Source organism: Ricinus communis, chromosome 7 (assembly GCF_019578655.1).
Source record: "Ricinus communis isolate WT05 ecotype wild-type chromosome 7, ASM1957865v1, whole genome shotgun sequence".
In the NCBI taxonomy this organism is placed as follows: Eukaryota; Viridiplantae; Streptophyta; class Magnoliopsida; order Malpighiales; family Euphorbiaceae; genus Ricinus; species Ricinus communis.
In genome coordinates this window covers 26,507,945-26,527,631 of record NC_063262.1, presented here as the reverse complement: position 1 = coordinate 26,527,631, position 19,687 = coordinate 26,507,945, and the positions used below count along the sequence as shown (strand labels likewise).

Below are 19,687 nucleotides of genomic sequence, written 5' to 3'. Positions count from 1 at the left end.
ATTTCTTTTTTTCTCTAAAAATATTGTTCTAGTAGTAGTATGTCTTATGAATAGTTGTGGTAGTAGTAGGCTTTATAATTAACTGCTTCTTCTCACTTTAAGGTGTATTCTGCAAGGCAAGGTATGCTTCCTAGGTATTCATAAACTAAAAGATCATAATATTCACAGATTTTTCTTTTGTTATTTTATAGTTATATTAATTATTATTTAAAGAATATATTTTATATATATCAATCTTTTATTTTAAAATTTTAACATTTGATACTTTCCCTTCTGCAATTTGCATTTTAATGATGATAATGATATATATGTGGGTTAATGGTCTCAACTTGTATTTTTGCAAGTAATTAGGGGTAAATTATGGATGAAATATTCAAATTTGTCCTTAAGCAAAAAAAAAAAGTAAAAATAAAAATTATTTAAGAAAATTAATGAGAAAATTAGAAAAAGAAAATGATGAATGCCTTGAAGAGGCATACCAAGATCCAAGGGTAGAGGCATAAATTGGAATATATAGTTTTGCATGTGTATTATGATCTTATGACATATTTATGAAGAAATGTTTCTTGCACCACACCAACTCAGCATCATTGTCCGAATCCCATGATTCATGTTTTAACAGTGGGGATATATATCGATCTTGAGTGATTATTATTGCCATTGATTTCTAATCATTTTCTTGCCTTTTCTTTTCTTCTTAATTTGCTTTTTTTTTTTTTCTTTTAAAAAGAAAATTAAATAGGGCTATACATATTAACTTGGATTTACTGATCATTAAGAATAATAGTACAAACCGAAAAAGAAAACCAGAAACAAAAGTAAGAATGATCGCATGATCAAATCCTCGGAAACAACCACCTATCGAATGTTTTTGCTTTGGTCCATAAAGATCCAATTTGTCGGAAGTAAATCAATATGGTTTTTAAACCTTAATTACTTCAATTACCTAAAATAAATAGCATTAGCATAGCATAATTATGTTCTACTCAATTGTGCACTCTTCTTTTTTCTGTTGCTAGTTGTAACTAAATTAGTATACTTTTTAACATACATTGCTAAAAGGGTCACTAACTTTTTATTGGGTGAATAAAAATTTGGATGCTATTTCTAGGATTCCGGGTTAAAATCAAGAGATAGTTTTGTAAATCACCGGATATCACGTTAGGTGGATTAGATATTAAATAAAAGATAGTAAGATATTTAGTATTTTTCTAAAATATTTTTATGCTATTATTATATTAAGATATTTATTAATTTTTTTCTTTTAATAATCTCATTCAATTCTTAAAATTTCAAAATTTTAATAAGCTCATTCTTCCTTAAAAAATAACTAAATCAGTATATATCAATTATGAAAATAAGATATTATGGATTAATTTGAGTTTTGATTCTCTTTGTCTTTTTTTTCTTTAGTTTTTTTAGAAGAAATATGAATATTCTATTAATAAGAATTTAATAAGTATATCTTGATATAAAAAAATACAAATTAAAAACAAAACATGAAGAAATACATATAAAGAAACTTATTCTCAACGATCATTAATCGTGTTAATAGAATAGTGGATTGTGATTATGTGGAAAAAATGTTTCATTCAGTGTTACTAAGTCACATATTGACTTTCAAAAATATTTTTTATGAATATTGGATTGAATTTTTTTTTCTCTTTACTACTCATATAAGAAAAGAGAATTCAATAACTATATCACACAATTTCCGTAGAATGAAAACTCAAAACTAGAATCATAAAACTCTTATAGAAAAAGAATTCGATGCTTTTATAATAAAATATTATAAATTTTTAAAAAAATACACTAATTATTAAAATTAATTTGTATAAAATTAAAAGAGAAAAATACCGCAGAGCAATAGACTAAAAAATAAAACTTTCATATAAAGAAAAAAGAGACGGCTGGAGATTAAATTTCTTTCTCTTTACTTATTAATTTCTTTGTGATTAATTATTAATGAAAAGTAGTTTAAAATTCCCAACAAGGAAAACCGAAAGAGGTATGTTCACCAATTGTCTCAAAAACGTTATCATCTAAAAAGGAAAAAGGTTTTACAAGCAAGGTCAAAACATTAACTTATCAAGATCATGATGCAAGTTTTTGACCATTGTTATTTGCTTAATTTGATAATGAAGAGATTGAATTATCTTGGGACGGTTGATTAATTTTTGTGTTTTGTTTTTTGTAATTTGTTATGAGATTTGATTTCAATAAGGAATTAATGGCTATTGAGGCTAAAAAAATAGAGATGCTTAGGGAATAAAGTCAACTAGGCAGGTTAATTGTGCATGAATAAGGAGAGTTAGTGATGGAAATGATAGGTCATTTTCCCATGTATACATTTATTTATAATAATAAAAAAAAAAAAAAAAAAAGAAGCAAAAGGTGAAAGAAATGAGTAACCTCATGAGTGCTAAGTGACAAACAAGAATGATTTCTTTACCTGTTGCTCTATTGAAAATCCTATACATTTCAATTTCTATTTTGAATAAATCCATTAATACCCTCTTTCCCAAATGAGGTAAGTATTATGTAATCTTGCAAAAACCATAAAAGAAAAAGAAATGGTGTGTGACAATCCTCTCTCTCCCTCTCTCTCTCTATATATTAAAAAATCTAAATTTATATTATTTTGACAGTTTTAGCGGATCTCGATTTTAATCAAAATTAGATAAATTTAACGCGGTGACTTAATTTATTTATTCCATACCATTAGATTTTGATTAAAATTATCAACGATTTTACAATTCAAATCGAAATTATCAAAAGTGATGTAAATAAATTTACTGAATCTTTTATTATATATTATATTGTAGTTTCCAATTGATTCAAAAGCTAGCTATTGTAGCTTTACTCTGTGTTTCCATCAAAGGAAGAAAGAAAGAAGAAAGGAAATGAAGATAGGGAAGCAGAATGATCCAAAGTAGATATTGCAGCTTAGCTTTTTACTAACATGTAATCTTAGGAAGGTGACTTCATAGTCTTCATTGTCATGAGTATTGCTTTGATGTTTGTATTCTAATTTATTTTCTATACAGAGTCAATATAGATGGGCGACAAATTGGATCACCCATTTTGTGTTAGTCCATTTTTCCCCAATACATTATGTTAGTGCCCATTACCTGTATTACTCCATTTCTCCTTTTAGGAATAATAACTTTTTTAAATCATTTCCAAATTTTTTTTTTTTTATTATTATTTTAATTTCGAGTCAACTTGACCTTAATTGCAACCTTTTAGTTACACGCATTTTTAAATTTATAATTTCTATTCTTAATCGTATTAACAATTGAAATTTGATTCATCTTAATTATGAAACTTAAATTGTGTTCGATTTTTTTTTTTATTTTTTATCAAAAAATTGACATATATCACATTTTAATTATCGAAAATTCAGATTTTTTTTTTATAATATGTCATTATCTAAATATCGAGTAAAAACTAATGGTAGTTCGTATTGACTGTTGCTGCAATTTCTACATATATTAACTGAATTGACGATTGAATATAAATAAATAAAATAGAGTTTTTTTTTACATATATTTTAATTAATGGATTCAAATAAAATTTGATTTTATTTGAGGATACTGAAATCAACCCAAGTGGGTAATTCGAATAACAGTGGCCCCAAGAAATCTAAGATAGGGAATCTCATGATCATTAGCACCAAAAGAATGTTAGCTATTAAAGTATCTTTTCCATACTATAACAATAAAATATATGCAAAGATTCATGATTAGTTTGATTGAAATAAAATTCCCCAGCAGCAACCAGTCACGTAGCAATGGACAGTTTCCAAAAACACAAAGATAAATCTATAAAAGGTAGATTGATCCAACAGTCCGTAGCTTCATTTTTCTACTGCTCAAAGCCTTCCTCAGAATTAAATAAATTATAGTGCTATGTGTGTCATTATGACACCTATTACCAAAATAGTCAAACTAAATGAATAATCTCTTCTCATTTAACTTAAACAAAAATATTAATTTTTTATTTTTGAGGTTCCAATTCATGGATATAAGACACCTCATTTTGTTAATTTTGAGTTTTTGCCTGTTAATTTTCTTAAATCATAGTCTCTTGCTATTTTTATAATGGTTAAGATATATATACTAGTCCAAGTCCTTAAATCATAGTCTCTCTTGATATCATTTGATAATTTTATTTATAAGAATTGAGAAATTGTTTATCATGCAATAATATTGTTAAGAATTTCTCATCTTTTATTATTTTAAAAAATATGACGAGTAATATGCGATGACTATTTAATTATTTCGATTAATAAGTAAAAAGAAAATTAAGTGGAATGCTGTTTTAAGTTATTGACTAAATCAAGAGAATAAATCCAAGTGATACAACTGTTAACAAAAGTCAGTTTTTTTTATTAAAAAAAAAGGTCCAAAGAGTTGTAAGGAATGAATGTTATAAAAGTGCTTTTTACCTGCCATTGGAAGGAATAAGCTTCAGATTGCTTTATAGCCTCAAGTAATTCTGGTAAGATTAGGTGCTTGATCCAATTGGTATACCTGAAAGATAAGGTGGGCTTAGTGGTCTTAGTCATACTAATAGATTACATAAAGTTTGAGAATTGCTAGCCACTATTACATAATATGACAAACTTCCCTTTGTTTAAATGTTCTGCAGCTTTTCCATTTTGGGCATTTTTTATTTTATCAAAGTGAACCACATATTTGTCACTAGTTGAAAAATGTAAACTATGAAATATGAACAAATATTTTTTCACACTTGTTTTAATAATTGTAACTTCATATTCACTACCAATCTAAACTACCTGTGGTTCTAGACCGCAGGACCATTGACCAGTCTCCGGCTCAGGTTTGATCTTGCTGGGTAACTAGCATTCAGCATACCTAATTTAGAACCCTAGTAATTATTTTTGAAGTTCCATTTAGTTGCATCATCTTTGGTCCGACCTTTTGATCATATGAACATTAACTGTTGCTCAAACAGTGATACAAAATTGCATTAAAGGCAAAAAGGTATCGGAAAGATGTTTACTGTTTTCAAGTTTTAACCCTTGCTGTGCAACGCATTATCAGGAAAAGGGAAGAAGAACATATATAACTTCTTTCATCTCCTGAAATCAATTTAACAGGATATATTGGACTAAAGAAAGTCAGATGTCTGAGAAAACGGCGACTAACGAAAGTCAGATGCCTGAGAAAACAGCAGCCTAAACTTCGTAATGGAGTACAGCATTCAGCGGCAGTCAGTAACACAGATGTTATAGCATTAACTATTTTATTTTATAGACAGAAGAATTGACAAGATTTGAATTACCAGGAGCAGACTCTATGCAGACAGAGCAAGTGTAGAATCAACTGAAGACAATGTAAACAGCAAGAGACGGCATTTGAGTTTCAAGTATGAAGCACATAAAGGTTGACTGAATTCAATCTTTACAGAAACAAGTCCGTTATAGAGGAAGCGGATATACTTTCTTAGAAGAGTGTGTTAGATAGTGCAGTCTATCAAGAAATCAATACCGCACTGTGCAGTGCTTTTCTGAAATCTTTAGTATATTTCCTCGGATTTATACAAATGTGAATTGTGCATACATCATTGGGCACAAGCTCTCCATATTCTTTATAGTTAATACAAATCTAGAATCAGTCATCTGTCCCATGGCCTAGACCTGCAGTTTTCATCATGTCTAGCCCTTTACTGTGTTGCTCTTACCTGGATCTGAGCACCAATCCAATTGTTCACTATAGCTACTTGGGACAAGTTGACGCAAATCCTTTAGAAGACAATGCACCTGATACCCTTATTGAACCTGAGCAATTCCATTGCGTCTTCTTAAAGAACAAATTGGTGCTTAACCGATTAACCAGCTGAACAGGTAATATATTTAGCCTGGCAAAGGGCTCTCGCATTTACAGACTTCTCATATTTCACATGAATGCCACTGTAACTTACATTGCCTACCGGTTCTAGGTGGATTTTACTGAACCGGTCAAAAATTATAATGTGCCTGCATCTTCACCTCCTTCCATGTAGCATTCTGCTTTCTGGCCAACCTGTTTTCTCTACTGCATCAGAATGGAAAATACAAAACTTAAAATACTACAACATATTTGTATCCAAATTGATATCTCCTATAATATAGCTAATACCTACAACAAGCTGGAGTAAAATTTTAACATCAATTAGAGTAAGGAAGCTTCCGAACAGGTGATTTTTAAGGATGATAAATTCATTCCAGAATAGAAATTCAGTAAATGGATGATAAAAACAAAGGGAAAGGAAGGGAAACACAACCATTTCCGTATGGCTATCAGGATTACCATGTCCATATGAGATTTTAACTAACCACTTGCTCAACTGCCTCTTACTGATTAGGCTTTGCGATGCCTCGTTCTGGAGCCTTCTTCCTAAGAGCTACTATAAACCATAATTCCAAGGTCCCATGCAACGTGACAACCGTTGGATGGTATTTACTCATAACATCTCACAATAAAGCACAAACTGCTATGAGATAGACCAGAGTCGAGTGACATGGCCAGCTAGCTTCAGCTGTCCATCCAATTCATTAAGCAATGAGTAAATGTCATTAGAAGCTGGATGAGATTTATCAGATGCTGCAAATTGATGAACTTTCCTTTCCATCTCTATCCAACTGGACCCAGGCCATTTCTTTTCTACCCCTAGCTCCTTCATGGTCTTCCTCATTTTTGTGACCTCATCCCACTTGTTAACTTCAGCATACATGTTAACCAACAGTGTGTAATGTCCAGTATTGTCTGGCTCCAAAACCATCAATTCATCAATAGCAATTCGAGCAATCTCTAAATTCCTGTGAAGTTTACATCCACCCAATAAAGCACCCCAAATAACAGCATTTGGTGAAAGTTTCATACTTCTTATCAATTCTAATGCTTCTTCAAGCAAGCCAGCTTTGCTCAATAGATCAACCATACATCCAAAATGCTCAATGGCAGGAGGAATGGAAAAGTCATGCATCATACTCTCAAATCTCTTACGGCCTTCTTCAACAAGCCCCGCATGAGCGCATGCGTTCAAAACACTAATAAATGTAACTCCATTAGGCTTGATTTTCTCCCTTCCCATTTTCCTGAACATTTCCAATGCTTCTTTTGCATATCCATGAGCTGCTAGCCCTTCAATCACTGAATTCCAACAGAAAAGGTTCTTCTCTTGCAATTTGAAGAACACCAACAGGGACCTGTCTAAGCTTCCACACTTGGCATACATATCAATCAATGAAGACCCTATGTAGACATCAAGGTCAAATCCATTCTGCATTACATAAAGATGTATTTCCTTGCCTAAGTCAAGTGCTCCAAGATGGGCGCAGGCTGATATCACAGTAGCCATTGTCACTTCATCAGGGCAAATCCCAGTTTTTATCATCTGATTAAAAACTACTAATGCTTCTCCAAATTTCTTATTCTGAGCATAACAATTGACCATTGTTGTCCATGAAATAATATCTCTCTCATGCATCTGACTAAAGAGAAACTCTGCAGACTCAAGGTCTCTCAACTTTGAATACCCATAAATCAAAGTATTCCAGGCAGCCGTATTCTTTTCGGGCATCATATCAAACAATCTCCTTGCAGAACTCATATCCCCAATCCGGGCAAGACTGGTAACCATAGTAGCCCAAGCAAAAATATCTCTTTCAGGCATTTCATCAAACACCTTTTTGGATTCAATTATTCTACCTACAGTTGAATAAAAATCAACTAAAGCAGTTTGAACAAACACATGTGACTCAAGCCCATGTCTCCAAACATGACCATGAACAACTTCTCCAAACTTCACTTCAGATGCTAAACCACAGGCTTTAATTAATGATGAAAACGTGTAACTTGAAGGCAAGATCTTGGACCTCAACATGTTTGTATATAAAACAAGTGCTTGAAATGGGTGGTGGCATTTAACAAATCCTCTAATCATTGCATTATAAACAAAAAGATTGGGGCTTTCCATATGGGCATGAGCTAAAATTGCATAATCTATGCGGTGAAAAGTGGAACAAGCGGTGACAAATTGGTTCACCAAGAAACAATCTTGGTTTGTATTGGTTTTGATCATGGCAGCATATATAGACTCTAGCCCTTTTAGATTGGAGCAGTTCTTTAAGTGATGAAGTATGGTATGCTGTCTAGTGGCAAGTGATTCTTTTCTTATGGGGATATCTGTTAAAGAAGGTGAAAACCAGCATTTGTTGGTAAAAGGAGCAAACTTTGGCAATTTTGTAAAGAAGGAAGTATAAGCGAAAAATAAACCATGCATAATAATTGATTCTTATTTCTTATGAATAAGGAAAAAAATAGAAGGCCACTTCCTGGTCTCAAGAAGTAGCTAGTAGTTTTCTGCCGATCCTTCTGGATTCTGATATTGCTTCATGTAATTCTGTTGCTGGTTAATGAAAATCCAGTTTCTTGATTAAAAAAAAAGAAGTAGCTAGTTTTCTTCACATTTACTTTAGAGAGGGAGAGCAGCTTGGACTGGAAAAACACAAATCAGAATATATGACCTAAATTCTAAACTTAATAATTGTGGAAAACTGCACCAGAACCCAAATGATTTGTCATCTTTTCTTATAAAACAAATATAAAAGAAATTGAATGCAATGACAATTGAATTGAAATCTTAAACCATTTATTTATGCCATACTGTTCTCATGCATGGCCTTTTCCCTCCGGCTACAACGATCAGAAAATTCTTAAACTGAGAATTGTGCCTTTTTTTTCCATTATTTTTTTTACAAATGCGCTAAGTTCATCAATTTCTATATTATCAATTTAAAAATTATGAAAAGGCGTTTTTGCGATTTTGCAAATTTGTAATTTAAGTATTATGATTTTCTTTACAATGTTTTAGAATCATGTGTCTTTTATAAATATTAATGGTTAAATTAGTTATTTATCCGTGTGTTACACCTTCAGTATTATTATTTTAATTATAAAATTAAATAAATAGATATAATTTAATAAAAAAATTTAATATTTAATATTAATTTATAATATTTTAAAAATAATAAAAACTAATTACTTTTAAATATATTTTTTATTTTTTAAAATTTTATTATTATAAAAATATATAAATTATTCTAAAGATATTAATTTATTATTTTTGGTATTATATAATTTATTTCTATAATTAATATTACTATTTTTTATAATTCAAAATTTATTATATAATTAAAAAATTAATTTATTATTAATGTAATATTAAAAATATAATTTATGATGTTAATTTCTAAAATTAAAATTATTATCTAATTAAAAAATTAACTTATTAGTTAATATTAATTATATTTTAGGATAAATTCAGTATTATTATCTAATTATAAAACTATTTATTAGTTAATATAATATTAAAATATAAGTAATATTCTATTTTTTAGAATTAGAGACAGTGTTTAATTAGAAATATAATTTATTAATTAATAAATTAATAAAAAATCTAAAAAATCATGTCAAAATAAAAATTTTATATATCAAAAATTAGATACACATATTAAAAAAAAATTTAATATATATTTACAATGTTCTAGAATCATATGTTTTTTATAAAGATTAATACGTAAATACCAATAGTTAATAAATTTGATGAATAAAAAATTTATTAAATATTAAAATTATTAATTTACAAGTTCACGAATAAAAATTATAAAATTGTATAGAATTAATGTTTTATAATAAATTATGTACATAAATTTAAAACCAAACAAAAATGTTATTATAAATATGCAAGCTAAGTACTTAGTTTCTAGTATGAGAAAAATAAAACTTAAAATGAATTTAATAATAACTGCACTTTTTTAATAGAAAATATAATTTTCATTTCACCTTTTTTTTTTAGCATAATTGTAAAAAGTTCTTTCTCTATATTTAATTACCTTGAAAAATTCTTTATATTTGGTAACTTGAAAATCCCAAATGTACTACTACTCATAAGTATTAAAATAAAAAATATTAATAAGAAATTTATTTTACTCATAAATAAATTCATATATTTTCGTGTTAAATAATAACTAAAGAATTCACTTTAAATAAAATCGAAATTATATTTTGGATAGTTTCAATTAAGAAAATCTATAGAGATAGAATATATTAGAGAAAATGAGAGTAAAAAAAATTAAATAAAATTAATTTTATGTATATTATCTAGTTAATATAGACTTCATTTTAAAATTTTATTATTTTATTATAACTTGTTTAGTTATGATAAATTTTATATTGTTAATAAATTAAAATTCTAAATGAACTCTCATTCCACTCAAATACATAAACTTTGAATTTAAAAATAAATTTCATAAAATTATTCATTTCAACTAAACATAATATAAAAAAAAATATATATATATAAACAATTAGTATTTTTTAATTATGAAGATTATCTTTAAATATTTCTAATTGCTGAATAATAAAATTATAATTATTCAAAAAAAGGAAAAAACTGACTTCTAAAAAATTTATTAAATAATTAAATTATAAGAGGATTGCTTTTGTGTTAATGACTTCTCAAAAACCTACTTACATGTGCCTGAACTGTACCAACGACATGTCGTCGACCACATCACATATGTGGAAAGCATTAGCTAACTGCATGAATTTTAGGGTCTTGTATAAGTAACTCATTTGCCAGCCATTTTCTTTTTTTTTTTTTCTCTATTTGGATATGGGTTTACTGCTTTGAAGTCTTTGGTAATTAATGTACATTCAGTCAATTTAGATGCAGTAATTTATTTATTTATTTATTAGAGTTTATTATAAAAATAGATGACACATTCTCCAATTTCTGTCAAGAACCAAATTCGGTGTTCACGCAGAGCAGAATGCAACATCAAGATGATTAGATAACTTCATCCAAATGCTACAACTTCTACAATTTTGGCAGAAATTTATAGTATAACAAATTTGATACAAAAATTGGTTTTTTCTTTTTTTTCTTTAGTAGCCGAATTTGGATATGCAATTGCCAATCATCCATACCTGTTGGGAAACAGTTTTCGTCACATGCAAACAATTTTAGATCATCATCATCACCATCATCTTCCAAAGTGATTCAACAGGGTCACTTTCGTTATTCTCTTCTCATAAATTCATGGAAATTTATGATACAATAGTAAGACAAGAAGCTTCTTCTGCTTGATATTGTATGTGAAATTGAACAACTTTCATCTTCCATAATCAAAGTCAACAGTGTCTAGAATATTAGAATTAGGGTTAACACCAACCTTGAGGCCACCTATTTTTAGGATCCCATCTAGGAAACCATGTTTTCTTCTGTGTCTTCAAACCCAAGGTAACTTTCTGCTTCCTTGGATACTTCAACCAGGATAAAAACCCTTTGCCGCCGCGCATAGATGGAACATCACCTTTAGATGCATAAAACTGATTAAAGAATTTGAAATACTCATCATCTTCTGCTACTGGGAAGATCTCGTCGCGGGTTCGAACAGTATTGAGCCTTGAGTACCTTTGTTCAAGTGATTCTTTAGGTACGTTTCTTGCTAACATAGGAGAAGCTCCACCCCAGTTGTTAGTTCCCAAAGAAGGGTGCTGTGGTGTTCTAAATTCTAGTAATTCTCTTTGCCTCATTTTCCCTTTCTTTCTTTTTTGGTGGTATATTCTTCTTCTATTTTGCAGACGTTTTATTGGAGAAAATTTCCAAGTTATCTATGGATATTTCTTTGAAGTTGTAAATGTTTATTGTATATATTTGACTTGGGAAAGTGACTGGTGCCGGATGGTACTAGTAACAAGACAAAGAACAAAATGCACCCTAGGTCACAACGCAAAACCTGGATTGATTGTTATGTTTCATAACTAGAAAGATTAGTGATGTTCATCATACTTATTAAAATTTTCTTTTTTCAGGTTGAAGAGAAGAGAGGTATTATTGGTGACTTATGATTAAAGATTTTATTTACTTCTTGATTATCATTGACTTACTATGGCGTGTTTGGGATTACTTTTAGTCCATCCACTCTGGAAGTGTCATATTTAACAGATTAGAGATTACCTTTAATTTACATACGGTAAAGGTCACACCTATAAACATAAAATACACCAGATGCATGGTAGAAGGAATCTCCCCAGATATTAAATCTGGAAAAATGGGTATCCCAGTGACCATTGAAGAAAAAGATTAGACGAGTGCCTCCGGCAAATTGGGATAATGTAAGGCGTGCAAAGAATTTTTCTTTTAAATGTCTTTTTTTCCGGGCCAAAGATGTTAAGATGCCAACTAAAATTGCAAGCAAGCACCAAAGTTATGCTTTGACTCCAGGGTTGAGCTTCACAATTCTAAATATACTTCATCTTATATCACTATCATTTTCTCATAATTGAGAAACAAATCACAAGAAGGATTTATATGTATAATATGGTGGAGTGTCTATAGAATACTACCACAATATGCATTCAATACTTGTACCACATGTGTCTAAATATTTTTACTATTTTCTAAAATCCAACACCACAACCAGAACACTGTGGAAGAGGCATTAGGACATGTTTTATGTCAATTTACAATTCTTAATAATAGTTTAAACAACACTGAACATGACAACTAAACTCGTGAAAAGTTGAACAAAGCTGCAAAGCTGTGGCGTAACCCTTACATGCAAAGCCGCGAAGAATGCCATGTTTCATGTTAGCATCAGGACTCAAATAGAATCGTGCTTCACCATTGGTGGCAGACCAACTCTCTGCTCTATAGAATAAAAGTAAAGAATACTTTTTTAAAACAACTATTAACAAGTGAAAATGACATCAGTGTACAAGCACATGCCACGACAGATGTGATGCAAATATTTGGTCCTCAAAGATATTTGGTGCCTGGAGTACTCTTAAAGTGCAAATCACATTTTAATGGGTACAGTTATAAGCGTGGTCCAACATTATAGAAAAGGGAAAGTACGTACGAATACAGTTAATTATAACCTAATCTCTTCATTCAGAGCACAGAATCCTAGCACTGTAGGAAGGAATTATTCTGCATGTAACTAGACATATGATGTTCTATATGGTTCTGGCTACACTGTAAATACGTGTTCAAGTGAGTCTACTCTCTCAAAGTAGTAAGAATGTTAGCACTGCAGACATTACTGTTTCAGGAGAGATGCACAGAGTTTATGGTTATGGTTTCTGTTCTAGGCCTAAGCTCTACAACAACATGATTTCTTTCCCAAATTATATTAGTAGAGCGAAATGCATAATATGCCTTTGTAGATGAAAATAACAGAGTGACAAGCATGCATAATATCTAGCACAAGGATATTATGTCATTTCATTTTGATGACTTCTGTTCCACTAGATGGAATTTCGTGGTAAGCTCGAATTCCATAAAGAACATGATTCTTACAAGCATCATAACTGTAGAACTTTTTGATTTAGCATTCAACAGTATATATATATATATATATATATATATATATATATATAGAAAGGCAAAAAGACATACATTACCAAGTTGTACGTTTAAGAATTATGGAAAATTCATGGGCATTCAGGATTATGTACTGGAGATTTATGCCTCACTTTCTTTTGATTTTTGTCCAAAGCAGTTTTTCACTTCTCTACTTCGTCACGGAAGCTGCCTTCAAGCATGGGTTAAATCCTCATGTCTATGTAACTTATCGATACGTTTTAGGCTGTTTGCTGGTCCTTCCTTTTGCATGTTTTCTAGAAAGGTACGTACACATGATGCAAGCACACACCAAAAGTACGTAGCTTTCTTAATAAAGCAAGCAACAAATTGATTAATTGCACGCCAAGTATGATTTGTAGCTTACTCGGGCAGATGTATAGGTGTAGTGATAGATAATTTGACTGCTTGGTTTTTGCTCCAGAAAGGTGAGGCCGAAGATGACACTTCTATTGTTCTTGGAGATCTTTGTGCTTTCTCTTCTAGGGTACTACACATAACTCATTCTCACATAATACAGAAAGAGAGAGATAATAACTCACAGAATTTTCTTTTCGTGAATACCAGGGCTAGTTTGACCCTCAATATGTACTTTGCAAGCTTGAAATACACCAATCCTACTTTCGTTACATCGATGACCAATGCCATTCCCTCCATGACTTTTCTATTTGCGGTTATACTCCGGTGGGGACTTCAATACTTGGATTTTAACTCTGCAACAAAAGAAATGATCACCTGTATCTTAATTTTGACATGAATATTAAGTGTATATCATGCAGGTTGGAGGTTATTAATGTAAGAACTCCTCGTGGGGTTGCTAAAATCGTTGGAACCTTAATGTCCTTGGCAGGGGCCTTGGTACTTGCATTTTACAAGGGACCTAAGATGAAAAGCTTGCAGGGTGCTCCAATTCATATCAGAAGTAGTCATGTTCAACAGAACTGGATGAAAGGATCATTTCTACTTTTGGCGAGTTGTATAACATGGTCTCTGTGGTTCATTTTGCAGGTATATAACTCTTTAGCATGTTATTTATGATGGGCTTTCTTCATTCAAAGAACTGAAAGCTTAATCTTTGTTTTGCATATGGACACACTCAGACTATTAATTCACTACTGATATCTGAAAATTATTTATGCCACGAGGCTATTTTTACCAAATGCAAGTAAGAAGCCTGGTATTATTACAGTTTATGCATAAAACTGTCAGGTGCTAAAATATCCAAATAATTTAAGATCACTTTTCCAATATGATCTTAGATGGATGCATACCTTGTAGGTATATACTTTGAGAAAGTATCCTGCGCAGCTATCACTAACTGCCTGGATAAACTTTCTTGGGGGAGCACAATCAGCTGTCTTCACCTTGTTTATACAACATAAACCAGAGGCATGGGCTATCAAAATTGACATCAACTTCTGGTGCATTCTGTATGCTGTAAGTACATGCTTAAACTCCATATTGTTCAAACATGTTAGTAGCCCATCACTCTGTAAAAACTAACATAAATGACAAATGGCAGGGAGTTGTAATCTGTGCTGTAACAGTATTCGTTCAACTGTGGTGCACAAAACAGAAAGGGCCAGTATTTGTAACCATGTTTTCTCCCCTTTCAACAATACTTGTGACAATTCTTGCCTACTTTTTGTTTGGTGAAGAACTGCGAACAGGCAGGTAATATTGTAGGTCAGCTTCACAACTTCTTTTCTTTAGCAGTGCTGGTGTAGATTGTCCCTAATTCATCTTTGGCTCCTTCAGCTTGGTCGGAGGAGGCATTGTTATTATCGGATTGTACCTACTATTATTAGGCAAAGAAGGTGATCAAGATCGGACTAAGTCCAACGAGCAATCATTTCCAATTCATGATCAGGAGAAGGACCTGAAGATACAGATGGAAACTTCAGCACAAAGAGAAGCGGCCCATCAGGATCCTGAGAAATAAACCTGCAGCATTTTACTGGAATAAGATTATGTATCCTCAAGAAAAAAGAAACGAGGGGAATAAGAAAAAATTGAAGTATTATCTCTCCCAGTGAAGGGCTCTCTCCCCCAGCAAAATCAGAGTTCTTTTACCACCCCTGTCAATAGAAACATTAACCCCCTTAGGGTCGACCACCAATTGGATTAATAGAACTGAGATTTCTTGATGTCCCTGAGATTCACATACTTATGCAATTTGAAAGAAACCAAGATAATTTCTTTATAACATATATTAGTTGTTAAACTCAACCCTCATTTCTGACTCTTGCCATACAAATGTGGATTTAAGTTCTCAGGGTAAACCCCAAAACTAAGAAAAAAATGTATTGCTTATGCTTAAAATTGCGCGCGCTCATTCTCAATCATACATAAGCTTATTGAGTAGGCGGCCGACTAAGATATGCGTGCAGTATCAATCATCCATATCCCTTTTTCTCTGTTCCTGAAAGGATGACTCGTGAAATGCAGAAGATATGTCAAACCTCACAGAACTCAGATATATTCTCATCTCATCATGTAACCACAGCAATCACTTCCCCAGCAAACAGTGTGGAATAAACAATCAAATTTAGCATGCTTGGATATATATTTGTTTGAGAATTTTACAATTATAGAGAAGATTGGGCTTGTCTTGCCATTCTGTTAGGATACTACATATTTGCAAATATCTGATCTAAACACCTATATTTTGTTATGAACATTGGCAAAAAATTAAAAGATAATTTAGACCATCCAGGATTAGGCCAGCTACAAGGGTCAAAATATTTCAAGTGCTTCAAGAAGCTCTCCTGTCACTTTGCTTCTTCAAGGCGTGCTCGTATAGTTTCAGGGCTTGACATTTTGTTGATGCTGCAAGATAAAACAATATGATGTCAAACAACTTAAAGAAGCCTCAGTTCATTTATTGATTTTAACATTTGAATTAAGGTGATGTTCCGCAAAAGAACAATCAGTGCCATTTCGGTGTAATTTCATCTAGCACTGAAAGTTATAGCACAACCATCAAAGGAAAAATAAGAACATTGGACTTACCAGAAGAGCGAATCCCCGCTAGTTGCCAATTTCTTAGAAATCCATTCAGGAACTAATTCAAGCAGCAAGTCTAACTGCTCTTCAACTTCTCCTGTGAACAAGGCAAAATAGGGTAAGCTTAGCTCATGCCTCCAACATTTAAAAACAATATCTGCTGCTTTTCTATTGATTACAATATGCTTACTTCTATCAACAATATCTGAATGGCCTGCAATTATCTTGTGCATAAGCTCTTCTTTTGTGAGAACTGATCGGTTTATTGATTGAAAGAAGAAATGCATCAAGTTGAAGAGCTTAGGCAAGCAAGCAATCATCTGTCGCCGCCTCTTTGCTTGAGAGATGGCTGGATCTCGCTCTTCTTGTGCTTTTCTTTCTTTTTCTCTTATCTGCAAAAGGAAAGAGATTGTTGATTATATGATGCAATTACAGTATTTAATAAGCTCTCTTTAATATGCTACACTTGCTCATCTCTACCAGATATTTTATGTTAAGGTTGCAAATAGAGCAACTAAAGTAACTACAACTTTCTCTTAGCATATTTAGCAATATAATTTTCATTAGAATAATCTTACTATCAAAAACTTAAGACAGTTGCTTATGCATTAGACAATAGCACAATGCAGAAAACTTTCGTCAGTATTGAGAATAATTAGTTGAAGCTCTATTTAAAAGATATGACAATCTATGTTAGAGACAGGCTTACCGATTGCAGAAGACTCTCTGGAAGAATCTTCAAAATATCGCCATCATCATCACCTGATGCATCACCACTATCATCAATAAGTTCATCCTCAACATTCTTCAGAGGAGATTCAAATTTCAGAGACCTGGTTCGCACAGGCCGCCTAACCAGCTTATTTGCTAAGCTGGTAGAGTCATCATCTGGGCTCATATAGCATCTTTTTGGTGGATGCAACGCAGGTGTGGCAGACATTAATTTAGCAGGAGTCAAAGCAAGTTTTGCAGGAGTTGACTGGAAGCTAGCTACTTTTGTGGGAGAACCGCCATCGCTTGTGGAGTCTATCTTTTTAGAAGGAGTTCTAGTGACATCCGCTGAACAATTGTTGCTATCAGTTGGTGCTGAAGAACTAGTTTCCTCATTTGAGGAGACTATGTCTAGGAATGGCTCTGGAACTGAAAAAACTGATTGTTGAGAGCAAACAGTTGGATAACCCTGACAAGTAATTTCTACTTCGGTATTTGTAAGTTTTTGGGAGAAGCGCCTTGTGAAAGATTTTGAGAAATGAGATGCGGCTACTGGTAGCTGACTTTTGGCCATCTGTGTACCAGCTGGTGTCTCAATGATAGATAATGAAGTGCTTGGTTTAGTGGTGCCTGAGCTCAAATCTAATTTTGACCGATTAAATGGCTCTGGCAGCAACTCCTTTGGAATTTCATCACCCTGAATACATCAGAAGCATTTTAGAAATAATAGTACAGTAAAACAAAAAAGCTGCATACATTATCAACATACAAATTAAAGAGACAAAACAAATCAGCTTAATAGAAACTAGAAATGACTCATTTAAATGATACTCAGTGGAACAAATTATGATTGCACCTCACTCAACAGTTAATATATAAATGCACAAGTCCATCAGATTCTTAAGATGCAATATTTCCTGCTATCATGATCAGATAGAATACTGTTTATAACAATATAAAATTTTTAAAAATGAAATTTTGACATCATAAACTTGAGCTACTTCATAAAAATACGTAAACTTGCAGATTTAATATGCACAAAACAAGTAAAATTAGTATGAATATAAGCCGAAGAACAAGGCAGTCATTTGCATACCTCAGGGTGAGCTTTATAAAAATCTTCAAGGCGTGCCCGAAAGACCTTTCTCAAATGAAGATTCTTGCTTTCAGATTTCAAATTCACATCACATTCAATTGCATCAACATTTAAAGAAACATGAAGATCTGGTTTCATACAACTGCTCCTCTCATCAAACACAAGCACTCTCGTTATTTCAATAGCCTCAGGTAAAATATACTTCATTTGAGCCAAATGTCCATGATCAAATCTCCTACAAAAACAAACACATAAATGAACAAATAATTATATAACAGTTAACATCATAACTTTTCTCAAAAAAGTTACAAGCTAAATAAGAAATAATTACCTATCAGTTAAACACTCAATTTTAGGGCTAATGTTGGTCAATGTAGGCATTGAACCTTTTAACCGCATAAGCCTGATTGTACTATCCAAGCAATCGAAAAACTCACTTAAGATCTCATACCTGCAAGATTTGACAAAGAGACCAAAATACCCCTAAGCATTAAAAAAAGACATTGATAAAAACCTCATTTACAATTCAAAACTCAAGAAATATCATACCCTTCCGGAATCTTCTCTTCCGGTTGCTTATTGGACTTCTCACCGCCAGTGGACTCCTCCGGCCAAGTAGAGATCTGTCTCCGCGCGGATTTAACGATATGGACACCTCCACCTTTATTGATATCGGCATTACCCTGAGCGATTTTTCGAACTTCTTTTAAAGAGAGAGCTACTCCGCGGTTCCTGAGGCGGCGTGAGGGAAGCTCAGCCGGCTGTTTATCAGGTGTCTGAGTGGCGATTGGATTTGAGAGTTTGGACTTGGATTTTGGAGTTGCTGATTTTAGGGGCTTCTTCGATTTATAAGGGATTGGTGATGATCTTGAAGAGCTCATGTTTCTACAGATCCAAATTCAATTTAAAAAACAAAAAATAAGAAGAAAAAATGGATCTCCAAAAAGCAGCTGAATTTGGAGCGAAAGCTGAAAGAGACGGTGTAATATAGTAGGGGTTTTTTTCTGGCGGGAATTGCTTGCTGTCGCTTTGCCACGTCATATCTTTCGCGCCAAATGTTGGCGTTGCCTCCCGCGGTTTTTGTCAGGGTAGATGCTCTATAAAAGGAATAGGATTAATGCTCTAATTAAAATAGCCCAGCCCATTTGAGTCCGGCCCATTATAACTCTTGCCTTTTGCATTCACTAACATTATGTGTGAGAAGATCAAATCATAAAATTTGTATCCTAGTTGATTTATTCTTTGTTTACATAGGTTATTTATTCCAGTTCTCTATATATGTCAAATATTTGTTAGTTTATGTTTTTATTAAGAGAACATTTATCATTTTACAAGCTTAATTTTTAAAATTTTATTAAATTATCAAATATTCATATCCCTTTTAAATTTTATTTATATTATGTTAATTTATTTAGTGTGACATCCTTACATTTA

The 19,687-nt window shown here is 32.0% G+C and overlaps 3 protein-coding genes across 8 annotated transcripts; 1 reads left to right on the top strand and 2 right to left on the bottom strand.

The window, feature by feature from the left end:
- Positions 1-5,428: 5,428 nt before the first annotated feature.
- Positions 5,429-8,749, bottom strand: LOC107262299 (pentatricopeptide repeat-containing protein At1g06143). Of its 6 annotated transcripts, none has more exons than XM_015727327.3 (2): positions 6,292-8,749; positions 5,429-6,062 (listed from the first exon to the last, which is right to left on the bottom strand). In XM_015727327.3, the coding sequence occupies exon 1, from the start codon at positions 8,290-8,292 to the stop codon at positions 6,502-6,504; it is 1,791 nt and encodes a 596-aa protein (XP_015582813.1). In that variant the 5' UTR covers positions 8,293-8,749; the 3' UTR covers positions 5,429-6,062; positions 6,292-6,501. The 6 variants fall into 6 exon arrangements, with proteins under 6 accessions (XP_015582813.1, XP_025015437.1, XP_015582814.1 ...); XM_025159669.2 differs by having other exon boundaries at positions 5,429-6,059; XM_015727328.3 differs by having other exon boundaries at positions 5,429-6,050.
- A 4,729-nt stretch (positions 8,750-13,478) lies between these two features.
- Positions 13,479-15,669, top strand: LOC8277481 (WAT1-related protein At4g08300). The gene is made up of 7 exons (XM_002532326.4): positions 13,479-13,705; positions 13,865-13,927; positions 14,008-14,124; positions 14,220-14,448; positions 14,719-14,877; positions 14,963-15,114; positions 15,199-15,669. Exons 1-7 carry the CDS (start codon positions 13,503-13,505, stop codon positions 15,380-15,382), a joined length of 1,107 nt encoding a protein of 368 aa, XP_002532372.1. The 5' UTR covers positions 13,479-13,502; the 3' UTR covers positions 15,383-15,669.
- Positions 15,670-15,975: 306 nt separating this feature from the next.
- On the bottom strand, positions 15,976-19,331 carry LOC8277480 (CDT1-like protein a, chloroplastic). The gene is made up of 7 exons (XM_002532325.4): positions 18,803-19,331; positions 18,585-18,704; positions 18,254-18,488; positions 17,156-17,854; positions 16,637-16,838; positions 16,453-16,543; positions 15,976-16,269 (listed from the first exon to the last, which is right to left on the bottom strand). Exons 1-7 carry the CDS (start codon positions 19,132-19,134, stop codon positions 16,212-16,214), a joined length of 1,737 nt encoding a protein of 578 aa, XP_002532371.1. The 5' UTR covers positions 19,135-19,331; the 3' UTR covers positions 15,976-16,211.
- Positions 19,332-19,687: the final 356 nt, after the last annotated feature.

What these genes read in the sequence shown, in the direction of transcription:
- LOC8277480 (XM_002532325.4), bottom strand. Translation starts at nt 19,134, where the DNA reads ATGAGCTCTTCAAGATCATCACCAATCCCTTATAAATCGAAGAAGCCC. An exon ending in ATTGAGTGTTTAACTGATAG is followed by an intron (nt 18,489 to 18,584) that starts GTAATTATTTCT and finishes TTGTTTTTGTAG; the next exon opens with GAGATTTGATCATGGACATT. An exon ending in AGCGGGGATTCGCTCTTCTG is followed by an intron (nt 16,270 to 16,452) that starts GTAAGTCCAATG and finishes TTTATCTTGCAG; the next exon opens with CATCAACAAAATGTCAAGCC.
- LOC8277481 (XM_002532326.4), top strand. Translation starts at nt 13,503, where the DNA reads ATGGAAAATTCATGGGCATTCAGGATTATGTACTGGAGATTTATGCCT. An exon ending in TTTGCATGTTTTCTAGAAAG is followed by an intron (nt 13,706 to 13,864) that starts GTACGTACACAT and finishes TTTTTGCTCCAG; the next exon opens with AAAGGTGAGGCCGAAGATGA. An exon ending in GAAGAACTGCGAACAGGCAG is followed by an intron (nt 15,115 to 15,198) that starts GTAATATTGTAG and finishes TGGCTCCTTCAG; the next exon opens with CTTGGTCGGAGGAGGCATTG.
- LOC107262299 (XM_015727327.3), bottom strand. Translation starts at nt 8,292, where the DNA reads ATGCATGGTTTATTTTTCGCTTATACTTCCTTCTTTACAAAATTGCCA.